This window comes from Bacillus rossius, chromosome 12 (genome assembly GCF_032445375.1).
Source record: "Bacillus rossius redtenbacheri isolate Brsri chromosome 12, Brsri_v3, whole genome shotgun sequence".
Taxonomy (NCBI): Eukaryota; Metazoa; Arthropoda; class Insecta; order Phasmatodea; family Bacillidae; genus Bacillus; species Bacillus rossius.
In genome coordinates, this window is record NC_086339.1 from 17819038 (window position 1) to 17838427 (window position 19390).

Here is a 19390-nt window from a genome sequence, read left to right on the forward strand (position 1 = left end):
TTTTTTTTTTTTAGCATTTTATAACTCGCAACTGTTTCAGTAAAATTGACATCCGAGAAACCTTTTTGGAGTTGGTGGTCATGGAAGGTTGTTTTTTTTTTTTTTTCTCCTCTCTCTCGAAAGGCCGCCACACCCCGCAGGCTCGGAGCCAGCAGAGCACCGGCTCGCTGTGGTGGGGCCAGCGGCTCTACAGGCTGCTGTGCCGCCAGCTGCTGGCAGACTCGTGGCTGCTCTGCTGCTTCGGCTGCTCGGCCGCTCGCGTCGCCGGGGGGCGCTCGGGCCGCGCCCTGTTCGCGCTCTTCTTCCTCCTGCCGCTGGCCTTCCTCGCCGGTGAGTCCATCAGTCCTGTACTGCAGGGGCGGGCAGGGCCGTCGAGACTGCTCCAGGTAAAGATATTTATTTCAGTGCTCGTGTTCACCCTGACGGAACAAAAATTAGGAGCCTATCGCCAATAGCAATCATAGGCGTGCCCAGACATTTCCATTAGGGGGGGGGGGGGGGAGGCCCTGCTAAATTTTTAAATCAGAAGCTGAATTTAGAATGTTAGATAGCCTAAATACATTCACTCATTGCCGTGTGTTTATATTTTTGTGCGGTATCAACGAGATATGTTTACTAGTTAATATTTATATCCGTATAATTTTAACAATCTTGAAAGTATGTTTTCCCCCCCCCCCCCCTAAGACGATGTTTAAAGGGTACTTACACATTTTCCCCCCTTGAATTTTCCGATAGCTTGGTCCAGATCTACCTTGAAATGAACTTCTTTTTAGTGAATGCAAACACAGCAATTCAGACAACAGAACTTTAACAAACCTCTTAAAATATATATATATATTTTTTTTTGCTTGGCCATGACCTCATGTTTTAAATAAACTAAGGCGGCTGTATTTCCAGAACGATAAAATGTTAAAAAATATTGTTAATTAGCACGCTGCAACACTGAAAAACAGTTTGAGTGTCACAGTGCCAGGAATATACGAATATTAACGAACGCATTAGAGAAAATGCCGATCTGAGTGATTACATTACGGGGGGGGCCATGGCCCACCCGGCCCCCCCTGTAGGCACGCATATGATAGCAATATTACAAGTAATGCAATATGCACAGAACATTTTTTTAAGTCTTTAGATGATTTTTTTTTTTTTAACTGTGGGGTTTGAAAAGTTGTATGTTCAAAAACGGGAAGGGTGCCTGACAAATTTTTTTTTTCCCTGGGCCCGTGGTTTCTCTCGATGGTCCTGGGGATAATCCGGCCAGATCCTCGAACCCTCGAACCTTCGAACCTTCGAATACCGTCAAGTATCTAGCATTTGAAAGATTCGAGGGAAAACATTCTAAAGATAAATACAGTAGAACCCCTCATATCCGACCTTCCCACAACCGACTCCTCCGGATATCCGACCTAGTCTCCGTGGTTGGCGAGCCTGTTCAGACTCGAAAAAGTGACGCATCTACAATATGTCTTCGTGTCGCAAACTGTTCAGTTCAGCCGTGATTGTTGGTGCAGAATGTTCTACTACTATAATCTTGTACTGTTCTGTGTTTTTTTTAAAACGTAACGTAATGTATTGTGGGTAGAAAAAGTGGAGGGACACTTCTGCAAAATCAAGATTTGGCAAAACTTAAACAAAAATACATTACTGAATTCTTTAAATAAGGTATGCTTACATTGTATTTATCGTCTCATTTATAATTTAACATAAATAAATGTTTGAAATGTATACAGCAACATTTTTACAAATAAAGTTGTATTACTGTACACACTGTATAGCTGGGAAAGGCGTTTTTTTTTTGCTCCTACGGATAACCGACCTTTTGGCCGTTCTGACCATGGCCCGGTCCCGTCATGGTCGGATATGTGAGGTTCTACTGTATTGGCGAAAACAGTAATTTCTAAAAGCTCAGCACTGGCAACTCGTACGCTTACTAGGTAATTTGTGTTTTTCTTTGTGACTTATCATACTACCCTTCCTCCTCAAGATAGCTTACTTTTAATATGTAATTATGTAAATTAAATTACAGTATCTATTGATCCAGGATACTTTGTGAAACTTAACATTTGTGTGTGTGCGCGCGCGTTGAATGTGTTATCACCATTATTAATTTTTTTTATTTCTTGTAATTTATTTTATTTTTGGCCCTGTGAGATCAAATTGGGATTCGTAGGATAGATTAAAAGTACTCATCGTGATAGAAATGGAAAATCTAGATTCCAAATGATAAGGATTTTACCCATCAGTACTATAAATTTATGTATATAATATATATTTTTTAAATTTTTAATAATTGGTGAATTAATGCAATACTAAAATATCATAAAAAATGAAATACTATAAAGACCATGATCAAAAGAAAACACTATTTTGAAAGAAAAAACTGTTTTCTAAAATGTGCATTCTTTTTGATAAATTTTTGTTTATATTTTTTATTTATATTTTTTATTTATTTATTTTTTACTGTTTCACTGTTATTGTGATGTGTTAATCTGTCCTTTTTCATCCGTCATGCATGTAGCAAATTTTATTACGGGTTGTTCACAGAAATTTTAACCAAAATCATTGATTGCAACACAAAAATTTTTTTTTTCTTTTACATGTAGTTAACCTTATTTTTAAAGGATTTTTTTTATCCATTATCATCCATGTAGAATATGTATGTTAGTGCTGATCATCCAATGGATGAGGATCATTTAAGTTTTAGTTTTTACAGAATTCACCAAGTGTTGGTCGAAAATGAAATGGTAACTATTCAAATTCAGTTTTTTTTTAAATTTGCTTATCGTAGTTGCTGTATAGTCAACTTTCCAAGGTTGCTCTTTCTTCACTACTTAAATCAATGCCAAATTTGTCGAGTTATTTCAAGTAAGTGGTTCTTGATGACTTAAAGTACATAAACTAGTAAAATATGTTTGGTAAGTAAAATCCTCTGAATAAGTCTTGTTTTTGGTGATGTTAGTACATTAATTTGTAGATACATGTAAATCAGCAAAGTTATATTGGAACATCAAAAGCACAGTTAATCAGTACAGAAAATCAGCATGATCTTTAACCAAAGATTGACATACAAATATTGGCAAAAGAGCAGTCAATCTTGATATATATAGAACATATGTAATGTGTTGTTTTATAAGTGTTGGCTTCTTCTGCATCTTTGTGTTCTGTTAATGGATTTATTCGTTTGTTGCGAGTTTTTTTGAATGTGCTAACTGACTTATAGTGGAGCCATAATTACAGAAATTTTTTTTACGCAAAAAAATACCATAGGATTATTGTATACTAATCAAAAAATGAATCTGAGATGTTAGGTACAAAACATATATTTTACTTATGAGTCTTAAGTATGAAGCTAAAGAAAATAGTTCATCAGTGATCTTCAATTCATATAAGTACAAATCCTGGATTTCGTTAACATTTGAAAAAAAATTATTCTTTATGATGTGGCCTTGCATGAGATATAAAAAAAAAATAGATATTCAGCTACATATTTACTAAACAATGCATATTCAATTAACATGGCAAACAGACAAGAAAAAATATATTCCTATCCAGAGCACACTATGTACTTGCAATTAAGTTATTGTACAATTTATATATTTGTATATTGGCGCTTAGTTTTTGGTATACTAAATATAAGCACAATTACTTAATCCAAACTACAGAGCATACATGTCTCCTGATTTCTGAAAAGCTTAAAGATCTTAAATTTCACTTATCCTTGAAAAAAATACTTATTAATGATTGACAGGGTGACTTTTGTTTCCGACTAGGCAGCTTACAATGCATAAGCAGAATAATTTGTGAATTTTAGGCCACGTGATTAGATGTTATGTATAAAAAAAAATGTTAAATTTTTTTTTAATTAGCATCTCACCTTTAAATTAAAAAGGTGTGTTTTACTGTCTAACATTGAACTTATAAAGTAAGTGTAAATTAGTGATCAGATTAAATGTTAGGGGTGTACATTTAATATAGAAACTATGCTTGTTTAGACGTTTTTTCCAGAGTTAGTACTGGATAATATATGGGCTTATCTGTAAGAATTGAACTTGCCTACAAAATTATTATTATGCATTAACTATTTAACATTATTTTTGTGAGGTATTTTCTGATATTGATATCTATATAATGGTAAAGGAATCCTTAAAAACTCCTGAATTTTTTTATTGCAAAAGAGGGTACGAACCATGCCCTGCAATGATGTAGTAAATTGAAGTACTCCAAGAACCCATATTCTCACGCCAATGTTTCCTAACTTGCAAAGTGGCCTGTTTCAACCCCTCTTGGACTAGTACCCATATCACTCTAGTGGGAAGGTGACAGACACCTCTGATAGTATCAGACATCAGACATGCACTCTGGTCAAAGCGTGGAATAAAGTATGTCGTGACCTGAAGTGCAATCAATGACTAATGCACTGAGTACATAAAAGCAGTAGGTAGAATTTGAGGAAATGAGAAGGAATTCTCTGTGACTGACAATCACAGTACTCAGCAGCCAGGCTGGGTATGCAATTCATTGGGCATGTTCAAGATAGGCTATAAATTATACTAGTACAGGTTATTCTTATTTAGTCTGATTAAATGTCTTGGTGTTGGGTATGACTATATATGTAGTGTATTATGTTGAGTGTTTGTCTGTTAGTAAGTGTATGCCATAGTGTGAACCTCTTTTCCTTAAAAAAAAAATTTTGTTTCCTAGTTTCACAATAAACATTCAGGTGTGAGTGGTTTCTAAATAATAATTTTTTTTTGCATATATTTGCTTCTCATTTCTGTGTATCAACTACAATTTTTCACTGGGTATTGTTTCTAATTTTCTCGTATTTAATAAAGCAGTGTGGCATTATGCTTAGTATATGGTAAATACTAGATAACCAGCTGTTATTTAATTGTTTGATATGTAAGTGGAGTGGGGAAATTATACGGGGTGGGATAATGTCACACAACTCAAAATTTATTACTTTTTCAGTTATAGTCTTAGTTTTGCATTACAGCTTAGATTTGTCATCTTTCTGTTACATCATATCTATGCTTGGTTTGTGTTGAACATGGACTAGAAAAAAATTTCTCTATTTTTGTCATCCTTTCGAGTTGTAATGAGTTGGTGGAGAGTCAACACAGATATTTATGTGTGTACCTAGCCATGTTATCTGCTTGCTCTGGTAGTTGATTATAGCATCAAGTAATCATTTTCTCTTCTTATAATAGATGACTTAACTTCTTGTAATCCAAATATGGGAGTAACTTTTGTCTTAGTGTCATGACTGTTTTGTAATCCAATATCCTGAATTTCGTATTGACTACTTCTGGATGTTTTTGTCCAAAATGTTAAACTGTTGCGTGTCTCTTATGTAGAAAACGGTATATCCTAGGAAGTTGTAACAAGAGGGTGTTTTTGTACATTAATTCATATACCTCAATAAAACTGTGATTTATATCCATAACTTAGTATGGTAAAAAAAAAGCTGTATCTAATAAGAGAGATTAAACCTTTGTTGTTATGAAATGGGAAAATTGACAAATAGAGTTAAAAAAAATTTGTAGTGTAATATTTTTTGCTGAATAGTAGTTTTCTGTACTTCATGTAGACCCTAATTTTTAAAACTGATTTTCAAGGGTGAATGTCACCTTTAGCACTAAGCTAAGTATTGACACTAATAACACTTTGATACAAAAAATTAAAATTATGTCCTAATCAAACAAATTGTGATATCTTTGAATAATGTTTCTAGTGAGATTGTTTACTTGAGTGAGTAATTTCGTGAATCCACAATGCGGCCATCTATGGGGGATGGCGTGAATCAACGTTCACAGATACAATGGGAAACTTGATAGTATTAACTATTTAATGAATTTTAACAAGGACAGTATTTAAATAAAATTCCTTGTTGAAAATCAGATTAAAAGCGGGGGTTTAGTATTTTTTCCAAGTCTTTTTCGCTTTTATTGGAGCAGTTTCATTATGTAGTTTAAAATTTTAATTCGCAAATCGAATTGATTAGGTAGTCTACGTAGTTTCTCCAGCAGTTAATTCTAGCAGCAGGCGTGGAAACTACATGCGATTTACATCCAGAAATGTAGTTAAAAACTTAATTTGCGTATATTTATCATACTCAGCATTATTTTAAGTAATTCTATGTTAAATTTTATGTTGGAGTATTATAAGTGTATTTGCAACATGAGAACACATGAATTTGTTCGTTACTGAGATTAGATGTTACACATCACTGGCAAGTACTGAATAACTCACTCACATTTTTTTTTTTTACATTTAGATACTTAACTAATAATAATTGTATTGAGTATATGTTGTAACTGTAGATGAAGTTCCATAATGTAAACGTTCACACCCTCTTGCACAAAAAAATGTTTCTCATGAAACTGATCTTTGTGAGAACATGCTGGCATGGTATAGGCATACCTGAAGACAACCGTTAAACTGTTAATGCTGTTTTAAAAAGGTTATCCACATTTCTGAATGACTTATATAAAAGGTAATTAGTTTTAAAATGCTAATAAAATTGTTTATAGATTAGCTATAATTATTGTTAATAATAGTCCCATGTGTACAAAGATATTTGCTATTACCACTGCCCTGCTTTTAGTATTTCATTGTTTTTCTTAGTAACTTGTGGTTTGTTTGACATAAACTAAACAGTATGCAAACTTGCCAGTTTCAGTCAAGCAAAAATCTAATTACTGGTATTATTAGTGCCTCATTATTGTATTTTTTTTTCTTTTTCAGGCATATACATATTGAAAACTTATTCCTTTCCTTATTCAGATTATTTAACAAAATTAAAAGCTACATTTTCATTGCCATCATAATATTTTTGTATAGACAACCTTTTTTTCATTGCATTTACTTCCTTTTTTTTTATTAACAATGATACAGGTCAATAATTACTCTTGTGATGTAATCACATTTTTTTTTAAACTGTAATAGTGATGGATTTATTGTTTACATTTTTCCAGTACAATTTTCAATAGACGGTATGTAACATTCCATTAATGTTCATTTATACTAAATGAAGATGCTTGATAGGTGTCAAATACAGCAGTTTTTCTGCTAAATAATTGTAAGTTAATATTAAAAAATTTATGTCTCTGGTACTCTAAGGAATTCATTATCAGTTAACATTTAAGCCGTGAATATACCGCAATCCCTTGTAGATTTGATGATGGCATTGTTTTTGACGTAAATGTTGCATGTTCTACATCAAAGATTTTGGGTTTGTGTGTGTGTCTTTGCATGCCTGTATTTGTACTGTCGCCATTGCATTAATCGTCAGCTTAACAAAGTTGTCGCACAAGAGACAGCTTGACGTCTTGGCCTGTGAACTCACCGCAGACTGCATGCAGAGGAGAGCCTCGTACAGAATTTGCATACAATGCTTAAACTTTACTTACTATTGTTTTGGGAATGTATTTGACGTGCAAGGACAAGTGGTAATTTAGCCCGAATGTATCTAACGTGTTCATAAAAATTGTAGAAAATATTTCTTCCCATTCTGATTTATTTTGTTTCTCAGCCTTATCTAGTGAGTGAATTCTCCTGATCAGGCTATCTGCGTGTGTGGTGGCCCATGTGACCTACTTGTGAGGGCGGGGAGGGAAATGGGTGTTTTAGATAGCTTTTCGGGATGTTAAGCAGGGGACATAAGAAATTTTAAATGATAGCTGGTTGACTGTGGTGACACAGTAAAATTAATAACTTAATTTCTCTCTCAAACAAAGCAAATGTCTCTTTCTTAATGTGTTTGGTTTAAATTTGGATGATGTTCTGTAATTTCGTCTCTACAGTTTAAAATGCTCTCCCTTATTTTCGGATTGGCTACACAGAATATTGCATTTATGCATCAACGTGTGAAACTCAAAACATGTAATTAATAAATATAAATACGTATCTGTAAAGTTAAAAAAATATATAAATTTTATTATATGCAGTGTATAATCACTATTTTAGAGAGATTGACAGAAATTGTAAATTTTTTTTAAGAGGTTGCAATTTTTGTTGGTTTGTGTGATATTTTTTTTATTATTAGATTAGAAGGGTTGCCAAATTGGTAGGACTATATATATATATATTACAGTAGTAAACATTTACACATCTACAATAATATTAAAGAAGTTGGTATAGAGAAGGCTGGTAGATTATATCAGTTATTGCTTTGAATGAATTACATGATGAGATGATGAATTAATTTTTTTTTTATTTGAAAGATTCTCTGGCATATTTTAAATATTTTTATTACATATTTATCATAATTAATGGTTCATAATTCCTTTTTTTAAACAATTTTTTTATGATGTCAGTTTGTCCAATATGTTTTTTCTGTCAGTATTTTCTTTTATTACATCAAGCATACACACATAGCATATTTTAAATATATTAAAAAGGGTGTTTGTTAATATTCATGTGATTGTTTTGTATTGGTAGGAGGATAATTATATCACAAACATTTATTTTGGTTTCTTTTTACTTGCCCGGGGTTTTTACAGGTGATATTACAATGAAACCATATTTCATTTTGGATTAAAATAGACAAATTTATGGACATTTTTACCAAACTAGCTAGCCACATTTTGAGTTTTTTAGTTCTCTTAAATGTTTTGTTCTACTTACCACTGAATTATTTTTAATACTTAGGTATATATTGCAAGTTTCATAGATGGGAATTAGTTTTATTAAGATTTACAATGTATTTATCACAACACTACTTCAGGGTAGCATCAGTATTATTATTATTTTAACATATAATTTCCTAATTATTTTACTATCTACTGATTAACATTTTCAAAACATTTTAAGTATTACAGTTATGTATAAAGGAAATTTTATGTATTTATTTCTCCATTATTTATTTCTTTGTAGAGGAATTTGTATATTTTTGGCATTTCCACATCTTTTTCAAAAAACTTAACCTTGTTTACATATTTGGGAAACAATTTGTGTGTTTATCTGGTTGTGATAAGCCGCATACAGCAAACACTTGTAAAATGTTCCATCGGAGGTTGGAGGTAGTTGGGTTCAGAGTTCTGTCTACGGCTGCGTATTTACTCGAAACTGTTTATGGTAATTTTTACAAACAAAAGTGTTTGAAATGAATTCAGGGTTTCATTCTTCTCCTGACGAAAATACTTGTCCGTCACACGGTTCAACGATATACCATGAAATAAAAACACTCAGTTTTGTGTACCGCTCCGCAAAGTCCTGTGCCTTCACGAAATAAATGTCATTCGTCTAGGCACCAAAGAAAATTGAAGTACGTCCCGGTGGACCAACAGACCACCCGGGCCTGCGCCACGTGTCTGGGGCCTAATTTATAGTTAAACGTAAAAAAAAAAAGGTTAAAGCTTAATGTGACATGGCCCCATCACCCAGAGGTGAAAATGTCTGCTGATCGCTCGGGTATCGCCAGTATCTTTCCCCGAGGGGGAGACTCCTCACGCTACTATTCTCCCTTCACTCGGGAGGCGGGGGCCCTTTAACACCCACGGAGGCCAGGCGTGGAAGCACCCGGAAGCCGCGTGTTGACGTCACAAGCGTCCCTGGTCAGGGGAGGAAACGTCACAAGGGTCGCTGGCCTGATGGATGGCGCAAGCCTCACCCATCCCCCGAGGCGATGACCAGAACTCTCCAGACACCTCGGCGGCGGCCATACCCGGGCCAGCGCTCCAGGGCTCTAACAGGGGGTGAGGCGAGCAGGGGGAAGGTGTGATTGACAGGCCGCTAATGACCAGGCGACACACACCTCTCCCTGGAGGGTTGGGAAGGGGTCGTGGCCGTATAGACTGTGCACCAGGGGGCGGCCAGCGTAATAACATGTATATTTTTTCCCACAATATTTTACAGTGTAAGTAACATTGGACCTTACAAGTAACCAAATTCTAGCTTAACACTATTGTACATAACTAGTGTTGTTATTTGTGAAGGAGGTACTGGTGTTTGATAGTAGATAGTGTTTGTTGTAAACTAATAACTAATTTTATATATATGTACATTTGTGTGATTTATTTTAGTAAGAAACACTTAAAGAATTAAGTAAAAGGTTAAAATTTTAATATTGTGACAACTCGCATCATAATATATTCATTTCTTTCTTTGAAAATTAATGCATGCCAGAGGTTTGTTTTCCAGGGTATAAAGTAGTCATTGTTATGATTCAATAGCCCTTAGATTATGGGTTAGAGACAGGATTTAGTGGTTTTATTTCAAGGCCTGTTTTGTCATCAAACCATGATTTTTCTATATTGTTTATATTTTTATAAAATCATTTTATTAAGATATAGTGTATTATGTGACAAATATAAAACTAATGTTGTTCTTAAGTTTCTTCATCAAAATAATGTAATATTACCTTGTTGCATTTTTTTTTCATGTTTATAATAAAATAACATTGTAAATAAGCATGTCAAGGTGAGATTTACTAACAATAATAATTAATCAGCAAGAATTTGTGTGTTGAAAAATTTACCACAGTCAGCAATGTAAAAAGTGTTAGTATAAGTTGAATGATTTAAAACTTAGTAAAGTAAAATTTTTTTGATATCCATTTGTTTTAATCATTTTGGAACAAATTTTGTGCCAAATGATATTAGTTTAATTAAATAGATTAAAAGATTAAACTTATATAGTCAGGGGTGTATCCAGGAGGGATATTGGGGGGGGGGGGAGAGGATGTAGGATATATAGTTTCTCCACCCCTCTGAAATCCTAAAAAATCTAGCATTCCCATCAACAAAAGAAAACAATTTGAAAAGCAAATAATGGACAGATTGATTATTAATTTCCCCCCCCCCCCTCCATATCCTATATTAATTGTGCATATTTTTTGGTATGGTTTAGATAATTTTTCTCCAAATATTGATACATTTTATGATTTTATTTTCTTTTTGGTGCTGTATGGTATATTAACTTGTATTTCAGTGGTATGTGATATTATTGACATGCTATTCAGTTTGATTGTGATTCACAACAAAATCTAGTGCCTATTATAGGTGTATTGCTTCCTGCATGTACACCTGTTTACATATATAACATTGGTGCTCACGTGGCTTCTCTATAGATGTTAAAAGTGATGGTCATGAAAATGTAGTTCGGGGAAAACTTAAGTTTTTCATTTGTGCGTATTAAAGATAGAGGAAAGGACTTGGAACATTTATTTGGCAGAGGCTATTTTCCTCCAGTAAGAGAGACTGCAAACCTTCGAGTGTTAGTTCATTTCGGTGAGTGTTGTATCTTCTGTCTCGTAGTTCGTAGACCTTCCAGATTGCCATTTGTTTCCTCTCCTCGCTTTGGAGGCCCTTCTCGGCCACGATCGGCACTGATCGCTGAGGCAGCAAGCTCAAGTGGAAAGTTGCTGTTTTGTCTCCACCCCAGGCATGAAGAAACGCCCCCCCCTCCCCCCCCCCCAGTTCGTGACCAGGTGGTTTGGAGACCACCAAGATCTAGGAGGCTCATATTGCCAGTCTCTGGGTACAATCATGCAGTGTACAACCAAACTTGTACCCCCTTTTTTGTTATGTGTAAACATTTTAGCTCTCGGTATACTTCATTTGGTAGGAGTCATTTCATGAATGGAACTGAAGTTTCATAAAATGGAAATGTGTAACCACGGTCCTGCCATCTGTGGCGGATGGCGCGAACCAAAGTTCACAAAGACAAAGGGAAACTTTTTAGTATTAACTGTTTTATAAATGATAACAAGAATGGCATATATTAATTTGAAAATTTTGTAGAAAATCAAGTTCAAAGCCAGGGTTTAGTCTTTTTTTTTATTCAAGTTTCACTTTTATCGAAAGTAGTTTCATTGTATAGTTGAAAATTTAGTTCTGCTAATCGAATGATTCAATTCTCAACGTAGCTGCTCCAGCAGTGGATTCTAGCTGCAGATGCAGAAACTACATGTAATTTGAGACAAATGTAGTTGAAAACCCAGTATTAGTATCTTTATTACGCTCGGCAAAATTTTAAAGAATACCATGTTAAATTTTGTGTCAAGAATTTCATATTATAAGTTGAAATATTTTCAACTTGAGAACACATGAGTTTGTTCATTTACCGAGGTTAGATGATTACACATCACTAGCGAGTACTGAAAGACTCGGTCACAATTTTTTTTACCATTTTAATTTTTGCTGATTGTTTCATGTAGGATAAGATGGAGTAAATTGGTGCAGGGTTTAATCGGAGATAAAATGTTCAAAAATTTTTCCCTCATTTTTATATTACTGACATTAATTTAAAATATGCATAAATGTATCACTATTACGTTTGTGTACAGCCACACTGTGTCATGTTTCAACGGCAAACTGAATAATAATATTTAGCTTTTTTATCAAACTTGTATACTGTATACAATACCATTTAGTGCAATAAACCTTGGCGAAACCCAGAGCTTTTGTTACGCTTGGGTATCATGTTATGTGACTAATATTTGTCATAAATAAAATAGAAAAAAGTTATGTATGAATTCTTTTTATCAGGAGTAAATAAAATTTTGTGGTTAAAATTTATTTATGTTCACCATTTTGCTTGTATTTATAGGTTCTTTGAATGATTCTTGCAATGAAGAATACTGATTGAAAATAATTTTATAGATGTACACCATACCTGGTTTACACTCGCTGTAATAGAAAACTCAGGGCTTTCGAGAGAAACCAAGGGACAGAGGACAAATAATTACTTACTAAATAACTTTTCAAACTCCACAATAAAAAAATACTAAATGTGATCTGCATTATCACATAGGTAACTAATGTATAAGGTTACCAATGAATTTTTTTATCTATAGACATTTTTAATTTTTGCCCTATCAGATAAAAAAAAAAAATCTTTACGCACAACAGGGCCCCTCTGAAGATTTTACCTACCCCCCCCCCCCCCCCCCACCGCTTTTTTCCTGCATACTTTCTTTTTTATCCTCACTTTCTCTCTACGGTCCTGGAAAAAACCTCAAGAATGGCTACAGCAAAAATGAATACATAAACACAACTGAGAAAAATCCATTAATATTTTGTCCATTAAATTATTTTTATTTGTGTATTTGTCAAAATTATAAAATGGAAAAAAAAAATTGAAATGTAAAAATTTGAAATTTGTAGGCTCTGTAGTGTTAGTATGTGCATGCTCTTAATGTGGTCATTTTATGATGACCAGGATCATGGACGAAAATCTGTAGGATTCTCTGGGGTAGGGGGGGGCAGCGAAATTATGTTTTAAGACCAGTTTCTGTTCAGTAAGTGCAAGCGGGTCCCCTCAGAGAGCTTTATGATTCCACGGGGCGCACTAGGCCTCCCTGAACCCCCCCTTCCCCTCCTTCCCGTCATCACATCTATAGCCAGGATCATACTCATTGTTCAAGAACGAGAGTTTTGCTCGTAATTTGGATTTGTCTCGGAAATATGAAGGGGGGGGGGGGGAGTGCCTCACCCCCTTCCCCTTCATTCAAAAGTGTCCATGGGCTGGATTGTATTAAAGCTCTGTGGAAGCCCCTCTACAATTAGGGAAGGATGGGCAATCTCCCCTGAAAGTTGGACTTTAAGATATTTTTCACAGCCGCTATGGATTGTGGATTGTGCTTAGTTGTGGTGTGTCTCTTCTCTGGCTTAGCAAGCATAGTTTACCTTTTAATATTCCGCTGCACGTGGTGTACCGTGGGCCCATCGCCTGGGTATTTGATTATTCATGCATGTTAATTTTTGTGAGTGTGTAGTAAAGTGTGTGGTGAATTGTTCTCAGGGTGGTGGACAATGGGTGCATACCCTGAATACCTTGCTTTGTCATCCAAGCCAGCAGAACTGCTGAAGACACTTGCACAACTTGGCAACCAGCGCAGTCATAAGGTATCAACGAAGCATTAATTCTCTTTTAGGGTAGAGTTTAAAGAAATTGTACCTATTGTAGTTGCAACAATGCGACTGCCAGAAAATATTTACATTTTTTATTCATGGTCCATAGACTTCACAACCATCATCTCAAAAGTTTATTTATACGCCTATGTATAACTTTATTACGGACACAATAACTGCCATAATTTTTCGCTAGTCACTTTCAAACTGATAACATAAACTTAAGTGATGGATAATCTATATTGAGTTAGTTTATGGGCAAACTCGTACTAAAGAGGTAGAAATGGGAAAGGTTTTTATAAACAAAAATTGCTATGACTCTAAGTATGACAAATAATGCATCCATTTTGTTTTATACCACATAAGATTAATACTGGAAACTTTATCTTAATCAATTTTTAATATGATTATCCATTACTTCAAGGGGTGGAAAAAACATGGGTTCAAGAACCAAAATAATTCATACCTCCCATAGTAGGCACGCTATTAAATCCATTCAAAGTTATTGTAAACCTTCTAAATATTATTTTAAAAATATTGATCAAACCAATTCTTACTACAAGGGGTGGAATGATATTTTTTCAAAGACGAAAAAATTCATAACTTAGTAGGTGCTGTATCGAGTGTTTAAAGTTTTTGTAAATATTACCGTAATATTTTGTCTGAAATGTTTTATTATAACTGTAACCCCAAGCAAAAGAGCAAATATATTTGTTTAGTGCTTAGCCTATGGGAGATAGGTGTTTTCACTACCAGCACGTCACAAAACCTACCTACTTTCATCGGGCTAATTAGAAGCTCATGACGATGTCATTCTTATTGAGTATAAAAATTCTTGATGCAACAAATTGAAAACATTCTAAACATTTTGGTTGCATGAAATATTAATCAACACTTTAGGATTTTTTTGAATTAAGTTTTCTAAATGTTCCTGGAGTTTCAAGAATATTCCAGAAGTTTCAACTCCTCACCAAAATAAATGGGAAATTTGAAATATACCATCGCCTATAGGCTTAGCCAAAAAAAAATTTTGTTTTATCTTGTAATTTTATCAATATATAAGTAATAATCTCGCACCACACATAACTGGGGAAAAAATAAGCCTGGTGTTTTCTGAGGCTTGGAAGTTAGTCTACTTTTTTTCCAACTGTTGTAAGTTTATTTTTAGTCTCGCTTTGTAGAGTTTTTTTATGTTATGGTTACGTATGCATGTCATGCTCGTTAAAAGTTGCCTTGCACCCTTGAATGTATTTTTTTATTTGTCATAATTTTAAAATCTTTTCTTTATATTATAAAATTTATTTTTTAGTAAGTTCTTTTCCTTTGCAAATTTCATCGCCAGGTACGTTATAAGCAGTTGTTTGTAAAAAAAATACATCCGTTGTCAGAGAACCAATGTAAGGACTGTCTTTTTACGTAAATATTTAAATCTTCAATGGAAAATAAATTTTGTAAGTAACTTAATTGTGGGCATAAATTTTAGATGTAATACATTTATAAAAGTAATATAATCTGCAATGCAGATTATCAAGCTTTGTTATGGAAGAAAATGCTAGATATATATTTGCTGCTTATGTATGTTTTGTAAGTAAACAATTCATGTTCTCTGGTTTTGATTACTTGCATTATTTATTTATTTATTTATTTAGTTATTTATTCATTCAATAACCAACATCAGAAGAGTAGTAGTGACCCAATCATTTAATTTTTATACTAAATCTTGACTTCCTATTCATCAATGTTACACCTAACCTTTCTAATAGATCTTCGAGTTGTTTTCTTGCCACATTGGAAAATCTCTTGAAAGCTGTTCACTTTTCGTTTCAAAATTTTTTTTTGCTATTTATTTCTTCTAATGTGACAAGATTTTGTAATTTGACATTTTCTGCTTCATGATTTTCGTAATGTCTTTTTAACATGCATTCTATTTTATTATTTGTGCTAATGGTATGTTACAGGAAGAAGTTCGTTTGCCATTAATCATGAGCAGTGACAACAATGAAAAGGAATACTCGGATATGGTATCACCTAATTCATTTGTGTAGAAAATATTAAATATTCAATTTTAATGAGAAAAAAAAAATTTTTTGAACTGTGAAAACTGTTGAAACAAACAGTGAATGCTGTATTGTTCGCATAGGGCAGTTTCCATACAAGCCAGGAGTGATTTCATAATAAAGTTCAGTTCACCTCAATTTTGTGTCAAAATTTTATTATTTGGTGTGTTGATTTTAATTTCACATTTTAGTTTTATTGCTATTCATATTCACATATAGCATCACGTTCCTGATATTTACATACTCAGTATTTACGTTTTCCCATAGAGAAAATTTTTTTAGGTCCCATTTAATGACACTTTCCCTCAAATTACAACATGGGAATTACTTTCTTTCCGCTATTAATATCTTGTATAAGACATAAAAACTGGTTTTTATTTACGCAAAAATAGTTTGACGTTCTTGTACAATAAATTTCCCATTAAATACGATTAAATGTTTTAGCCCTGCCATTTTCTCAGTAATATGTACTTTTATGACATTATTTCCCATTTAAGAAGTTTTCCAAAATCTTGATTTCCAGTGAAAAATAAATTTTTTTAACATTGCAATTTATTAATTGTTAGGAATTTACTGTTTACTTATAAGTAACAGAAATACACAATTGTTCAATGTGTAAATTCTCTTTCAGACACATTTTTTCAATTATCTGTCGCCACTGTAGTCGGAGCTGGTTGGCATCTTGTATAGTTGGGTTATTGCCTGCATGTAGTCAGATATGGATAGCTCGCTAAATGCAAGCAGCGTGGGCACACTTTCTCGTGCTGAGTAAACTTCAATTGTTAAACTTTCGTGGTTAGTGTGTACTAAGACTACTATAGTTATTGTTATGCTACGTTAGTTCTTTCTCGCATTTAGGTCACTGTTTTTGTTGTCACTTTATTTTTTAAGTTGATATTTTTGTTTCGTAAAATTTATTTATTAGAGATGTGATGTCAACTCAAAGTGCAATTAAATGCAAAATTAGAATATATGTTTGATGTGTAGTTCTATTCAGAAATGTTTTTAAAAACAACCTCAATTTATTTATATATATATTTATTCAACCATACAATACATGCACAAATTAATTTTTTTCAATAAGTAATTTTAACTTTTCTGTTTTTTATATGATTTTTTTGGGCATGGCTTGAGTATTGATGGTATATTCATAGGCTAGCATAGATTAAATGCTTGTTTAAGGTAAGATATTTGCTGAAAGAATACATATATGAAATGAGTTACATATTTATTTAGATGAGTCTTTTTTTAATTTTCCCTCAATTTATGCGTTGCTGCAATTTACATTTTTTCATTGTTCCCCCTGAAAATTGTAATTGAAAGGTTTGTTGTTTTTAAAAATTACAAACACACCATTAGAGCTCCTGAAATTTATGAAAAGCTTAAAACTCAAGGACAAATTATAAACAATTTTAAAAAAAATCTCTATGTTTGTTTGGACATACAGTATTTGTTACAGTGTTATTAATTAGATTTTTTTACCACCATTGTAAGGAGAGGATAAAGAAACTCAAAGATGCCTTATTGGTTTCAACAGTTTATAGGTCATAATAAATTTTTATTGTTTGATATTTAATTAGCCTTGGTAAAATGAGCATAGTTCACACACACAGATATCTACAAAGATCATGCTGTAGTGTCTCTATTAACAGTATTATTACATTTGTAGTCATTTCCAAAAAAAAAATTAGTTGAATACTTTAAACCAGTGACTTCACAGGGTAAACTATTTGTGGCAAATAGTCACTGTTAACTTTAGGCATTCCAATATGTTAATGTACTATGCTATTAAAAGCCAAATTTTGAAAATCAAACATGAGAAAATTGTTATGGCCTAAAAAAATTTTTGAAACAGAAATTTTTTTTTCTCACATTATGTAAATATTCTCCCGTAGGGTTCTGAGAATAAAACTGATTATTTTTAAAGTACGAATTTAATATTCAAGGAACAAAAATTCAAAGAAAAATATCCGACCAAGATAAATTCAGTACGTCTGTGTTGTCAAGAAGGACTACATTAAATTATTCCCTACAGTATCTACAATGCTCTGGGAATGTCTGCTTGGCTCTTCATGGACATTTTTTCGACACACACGAATTATTAGTACATGTAACATGTAACAATGCTTTCATATTTTAATAATAAAAAATTAAACAGAAAATAATTTTTTTTTCAAACTTTAATTTCGGGTGCTTTTGCTCATATAGTATTTTATTCCTGACTATTTAAGATATCGAATCGGACTAGAGTCGCTAATTTAAGAATCCAACTAGATGGTACGGCCACGTCCAGAGAGGCTGCCTAGGGAAACTGGAGTAAAGTGCGCGGGAAGACCAAGGAAGGGCATACAGTTACAGGAGTGCAGGGGATAGTGGCCGAGATCGGCGCCGCTAGCAGCGGTGAACGGTGGGAGCGGGGGGCGGTTGCAGGAGTGGCCCGGGCAGTCCCTGGCGGAGCAAGTGGCCGCCCTGGGGGAGCAGCTGGCGAGGCAGCACCGGGAGTTGGAGGCCGCCCTGAGGCAGCGGCTCGCCGAGCAGCACCGGGAGACGGAGGCCGCCCTGAGGGGGCAGCTGGCGGACCAGCGCCTCGCGATGGAGGCCCAGCGGGAGCAGCTGCGGCTGGTGGAGGCGGCGGTGGGGCGGCTCGACGAGAACTGGCGCGTCTCCAGGTCCGAGGACGGCAGCTTCCGGTCGACCCTGCAGCATCTGCAGGCCTCGCTGCAGTCCGTCGCAGGCAAGGTAACTCTCGACAGTTAACACTCGTGAGACCAGTGGCGTAGCCAGGATTTGTGTATGGGGGGGTGTTAAAGAAGCAGGCCAACCCCCCCCTCCCCCCTATAAATGCGGGGGGGGGTGGGGGGGTCCTCCCCCGGGAAAAATTTGGCTTTTAAGGTATAAAATAGTGCTATTTTAACAGTTTTCGGTTCTTAAATTTAAATACTTTTGTAATGGTAAACATTTTATTAATTTTAATATGAAATTTTTTTGAGTGATGAATAAGAAATTAATTAAAGATTTGGTGCTAAGGGAGGGGGGGGTGGGTTTAAACCCCTAACACCCCCCCCCCCCCCCTGGTTACGCCCCTGTGTGAGACATGTTCATTTAATTATTTGGAGAATAAACTTCAGTGATTTGAGTGACGTGACCGAGGATTTTGCACGTTATTATTTGTGACTCTTCTCCGTATTATCACTTAATTTTTACATTACAAACTTTCATATGTATTCAAATAAAACAATTTATGTTTTTTTTTTCCCCATTAAATTTACTGCAGTCATGAAAATTGTTTTTTTTTTAATTTTATGTGATTGTGTGTTTTATAAGTTTTAATGTTTTAATTTTTGTGTTATTTGTGTGTCATTCTGTTCATGATTTTCAGCTGTTTGATGGAACACAGAACCAAACCAAGCAAATAACATATATGAAAAATAAACTGATGACATAAAAAGCTTCCGCGTTAAAAAAAAAAATTGAGCT

At 34.2% G+C, this 19390-nt stretch overlaps 1 protein-coding gene across 1 annotated transcript in view; it reads left to right on the plus strand.

Annotated features, from left to right (window-relative positions):
• LOC134537636 (klaroid protein-like) overlaps positions 1–19390 on the plus strand; it is an 83367-nt gene that overhangs the window by 48317 nt on the left and 15660 nt on the right. The window contains exons 6-9 of the mRNA XM_063378300.1: positions 124–330; positions 13747–13850; positions 15815–15877; positions 18344–18652. Of these exons, the coding sequence (XP_063234370.1) occupies positions 124–330; positions 13747–13850; positions 15815–15877; positions 18344–18652 (683 nt within the window). The remainder of the gene's footprint in view (positions 1–123; positions 331–13746; positions 13851–15814; positions 15878–18343; positions 18653–19390) is intronic.